At 33.0% G+C, this 5,022-nt stretch overlaps 1 protein-coding gene across 1 annotated transcript; it reads left to right on the top strand.

Annotated features, from left to right (window-relative positions):
* Positions 1 to 229: 229 nt before the first annotated feature.
* Positions 230 to 4,553, top strand: LOC110289224 (olfactory receptor 7D4-like). The gene is made up of 2 exons (XM_021155368.1): positions 230 to 363; positions 3,590 to 4,553. The coding sequence occupies exons 1-2, from the start codon at positions 356 to 358 to the stop codon at positions 4,539 to 4,541; spliced, it is 960 nt and encodes a 319-aa protein (XP_021011027.1). The 5' UTR covers positions 230 to 355; the 3' UTR covers positions 4,542 to 4,553.
* Positions 4,554 to 5,022: the final 469 nt, after the last annotated feature.

The following is a 5,022-nucleotide window of genomic DNA, read 5'->3' as shown; positions in this document are numbered from 1 at the left end:
ATTCCCTGTAGCTTTTGAAACAAACTACCTTTAGACAAAATAGGTCTATCTCTCTCTATTAATGCCAACATGGATACAATGATCAAAATTTTTCCTATCTGCAATCTTCTTTTTTTCCTTGGGGGAATGAAAGGTGTTGGGACCTGGAAAAGCAATAGAACAATTTCTTTAATGAGGAGCTGTGGTAATTAAATGTTTTAAATTACAGAAACCTCAACCATTGCCCATCACCTGTAATTATATTATTCTAGTCTCCATAATAATCCATGTGGGCTTTCTGGGGACAGGTTATGGAAATAGAAAGCCTCCATGATGGATATCTGAGAGAATCTATAAATCCTGGTCAAGACAATCAATGCAAAGGTAAATTAATAGGAGGAAGAGGAGGAGGAGGGATAAGAATTAGCTATATCTCCAGAATAATAACAATAAGGATATCAGAAGCAGTTTGTCTCTGAAGGAGAACTCTGTATTTTTGAAGTAACATCTATTTTCATAGACTTGGTTTTTGCTCTCTCACTCTTTAGAATCTGGAGCCTCCTATCAAGAAGAGTAATTTTTGCAAAGGAGTAGTTGGCAAAGCAATTCTGTGAGCACATATGCATGGCTGTATATGGTGTGTGTGTGTGTGTGTGTGTGTGTGTGTGTGTGTGTGTGTGTGTGTGTGTGTGAGGTGAGAGAGAGAGAGAGAGAGAGAGAGAGAGAGAGAGAGAGAGAGAAATAAGGAGAATAAGCATGAAATTTGGTGGGTCAGATCTTTGTAGTTATAGAAGAGAAAAAAATGATAAAAATATATAATATGTGAAAAGCTATGGGAAACTAAAAGCAGAAGAAATAGTCTTCCCAGAAGATAAACACTTCAGTTGGTAATCTAATACCAAACGGTCATCACTGAAAACACATTCATGCAGCATTATATAGAATAAATTATATCTAAGAATTTAGAAGTGAGGGTGTGTAACAACAATTTATTTTTTAAAAAGAGCAAGGATTGTTATATTGGAGAATTTCAAGGAAGGAAAGTGAAAAAATGATGTAATTATATTATAATCTCAAAACTAAAATAAATAACTTAAAATACAACTTTTGCCATTTTGCTTTTAAAATAATTTCTTACAGTCTGCTAGTCTTCTTCAATTTTTCTTTCAATTGTACTTCCCTTACAGACATTCTGCATCCAATTATTTACTCATTAACAACTTAGGTATTCTCAATTTTGTCACACTTAATTGATCTATCATGTTATCTAAGATTTTACTGAATTACTTGAATTATAATATCACTTGTTACTTTTAGTTGTAATTATTGTTTCACTTTTGTTTTCCTACTGTTTACTTACAACTAATTATTTATGAAACTTAACACAATAAAAGTTTTTAATATAAATAACCCCATCTATTTTAAAATAATTTTAAATGTTCAGAAATAACGTATATGATTGAAATTGAAGGTAACTAAATTAACATGTTCATGGATTTACTACAAAAATGCTAGTAATTTAATATCTTGTAGACTGTGATTTGAAAATAATCACCACCAGCTACTTATTGGATTAAATAATTGGCCTTGATTATTTTGTTTTCCAACATACTTTTAGAATCTGACAACAAAAATGGCTGTTACTTTTTCCAACCACATTTTTCTCTCATAATTGTAGTTATGACACATTGCTATGGTAAACTATGTTGAGTTATATCCTGATATTAATTGGACTTACACCTCTAAAACTGCTATTAACTTTTTATCATGTTTTTAATTTAGAATTTGACATGAATGTAGTTTATACTATACAGTTTTGTGTCTGAATTTAGAGATAGATATAAAGTTGAATTTTATCTGTTGTTATATAATTGATATTTGGGTACAGTTATGTATGATGTATCCAAAATTTGTATTTGACCATCACCTATAACGTTTCAAGATCCATGTATATCTTTGGAAAGATGAGATAAAACTGTCACAAATTCAGACTAGCAGGTAAATTTGAATTTACCAGTGTGATGGAGGCATTAAGGAAGAATGAAGGAATGTCCTTACACTGCCTCATATGCTATGTTCTTCCTGACTCTCACATCTACTTTTTGTTAGTTGCATTTTGAAATCCTTAACTTTAATCATAGTCTAATAGATCAAATTTCTATCCTCTTCTCTTTGCTATGAATGTTTCTTCATTCATACCTTGATGAAAAATTACCCACCATTCTTAACTCTGCTGAAACATTTATATTTAAGATAAGCCTTTTCTACATTCTTTCATGCAATAACTTACTACTGGATGTATCTTATAGCTTAAATAAACTTCAATATATATCAACAATAATGATTTTGTCATAAAACATATTTAATTTCAATAATCACATTAATTCTTAAAATTTTTAAGATAATTTGCTTTATAGAAACTGTGGTTGATTTAGTCAAATACATATTTTATGCATTGACTCCATTAATTTTTTAAACTGCCATCTTGACTATGTGAGCATATACTCTCATATATACAATTTTTAGGTTTATTTTATTCTCATTTCACTTTATTTTAATGGAATGGCATTATTTTGTCCACATAATATGCAACCCATATTATGTTTACATATCTTGTAAGAACACACATGGTATTTTCTGACTAAAGGAACATAGGTTCATTAATCAAAAATGTTGCACACATTCAAAATAATAAAATTTGAATGGATTAAAAATGGTTGTATTTATAACAATCCAGATTTGATGAATTTCAAATTTAAATATACTGCTGCATAATTATACTGCTACAAGACAAAATTATTGGATGCTCAGAAAAAAAAACATATTTTTGTGATGCCAGTTGCATATGACAGGAACCACAATAAAATAAATGAATTGTAGCATTATTTAATTGATCATGACAATACTATAATGCAGTAATATCAAGGTGTAAAATTATTTGTAGCTAAGTGGCCTTAAGTAACTGTCTCAGGGTCACATAAATAATTATTTGGCAAACCAAAATTTTGTTCCTAGGAACTTGAATTGAGAGTCCAGTTCCTAAACCAAGCTCCATTCTGACCTATGGAAAAGTTTTATATCTAAACTACTTATTATACAAGAGAATAATAATAGTAATAATGGTAGCAATAAAATATATCACATATTGATATGCTTACTATAAAAAGCCTTTTTAAAGCTCTGAATAAACTTTATAGTACTAATATTTATAAAGGAAATAAGATTTTGTTAGTTAATAGTTGTATCAATAAGTATAAACTAAGAAAATAAATATGGATTGGGTTATTAAAACATCATTTTTGTATTACAAAACTTTAGGAATGAGAAACTCTCATGGTTCTTAAGGAATATATGAAACGTCTTATGACCATTCTATAGCTAGTGTGTACAGAAAAATTGAGAGGAAATTTAAAGGACTGAGTAAATATAAAATGAAGGAGATTTATGCTAAATAAAATATGAGGCTCAAAACATTATAAACATTTAAAGTGAAATGAGATTATTCGTATCTAAGGACATCAAGATAATGGGAAGGATCATGAAGGGTCATGATACCATGTGGGGCTGGTATCAATATGAATATTTTCTAAACATTTGTTTGTTTGTCAAGGAGAGAAGCCTCTGGAATGGGAAAAGAAAATCACACAGAACTATCACAATTCCTGCTACTGGGTCTTTCAGATGATCCTAAATTGCAGCCTATTCTTTTCGGGATATTTTTATTTATGTACCTGGTCACAGTGCTTGGTAACCTGCTCATCATCCTGGCTGTCAGTTCTGATTCCCATCTCCACAACCCCATGTACTTCTTCCTCTCCAACCTCTCATTTGTAGACATGTGTTTCACTTCTACCACTGTCCCAAAGATGCTGGTGAACATCCAGACAAAGAACAAAAATATCTCCTACATGCAGTGCCTCACTCAAGTCTATTTTTTTATGGTTTTTGCTGGAATGGATAATTTCTTACTGACTGTAATGGCCTTTGACCGCTTTGTGGCTATTTGTCACCCCTTAAACTATACAGTCATCATGAACCCTCACTTCTGTTGCCTCCTTGTGCTAATGTGCTGGATCATCATTTTATCAGTCTCCCTGTTTCATAGTCTATTAATGAAGCAATTAACCTTTTCCATGGGTACTGAAATCCCACATTTCTTCTGTGAGTTGGCTCAAATTCTCAGAGTAACAAGCTCTGATATTCTCATCAATAATATCGCATTATATGTGGCTACTGCCCTGTTATGTGTGTTTCCTGTCACTGGAATTCTCTTCTCTTACTCGCAGATTGTCTCCTCCTTATTGAATATGTCTTCTGTAGTCAGCAAGTATAGAGCCTTTTCCACCTGTGGATCTCACCTCTGTGTGGTCTGTTTGTTTTATGGCACAGCACTGGGGGTTTACCTCAGTTCAGCTGGGACTGGTGTTTCTCAAGGAAGCTCAATAGCCTCAGTGATGTATACTGTGGTCACTCCTATGCTCAACCCATTCATCTACAGCCTGAGGAACAAAGATGTGAAGGGGGCTCTGGTAAGACTCCTTAAAGTATATTCTTGTCCCTGATGGATCAACACCAAAAAAAAAAAAAGCCTTATTTATCTACTTGAAAATGATTGCTATTTCATTTCTTGCTCCCAAAACACCATCACTTTGTTGCCTGTGTGTTGCCCTCTGCCACTTTCATAATCATTGCTTTTTTTTCAATTTTTTTGTAGAAGGTCTTCAATATTTTCAACTTGGTCAGTTATAGTACAGGGGCTTTTAAAATTTGTAATTAACTTTAACTGTAATTAACTAGAACTGGTAGGGAGGCTCAACAACCTGAGTTCAATCCCCAGGAACTACATAAAGGAATAGGATATTGGACTATCGCAAGTTGTCCTCTAATCACATTTATGCTAACATATATGCACATACAGAGACACACATATTGTGTGTCTGTGTGTGAGAGAGAGAGGGAGACGGAGAGGGAGACAGGGAGAGGGAGACAGGGAGAGGGAGACGGAGAGGGAGACAGGGAGAGGGAGAGGGAGAGGGAGGGGGA

This window comes from Mus caroli, unplaced genomic scaffold (assembly GCF_900094665.2).
Source record: "Mus caroli unplaced genomic scaffold, CAROLI_EIJ_v1.1 scaffold_19317_1, whole genome shotgun sequence".
NCBI classification, from domain to species: Eukaryota; Metazoa; Chordata; class Mammalia; order Rodentia; family Muridae; genus Mus; species Mus caroli.
Note: the sequence above shows the minus strand (reverse complement) of the source record. Positions and strands in the feature narration are given on the sequence as shown.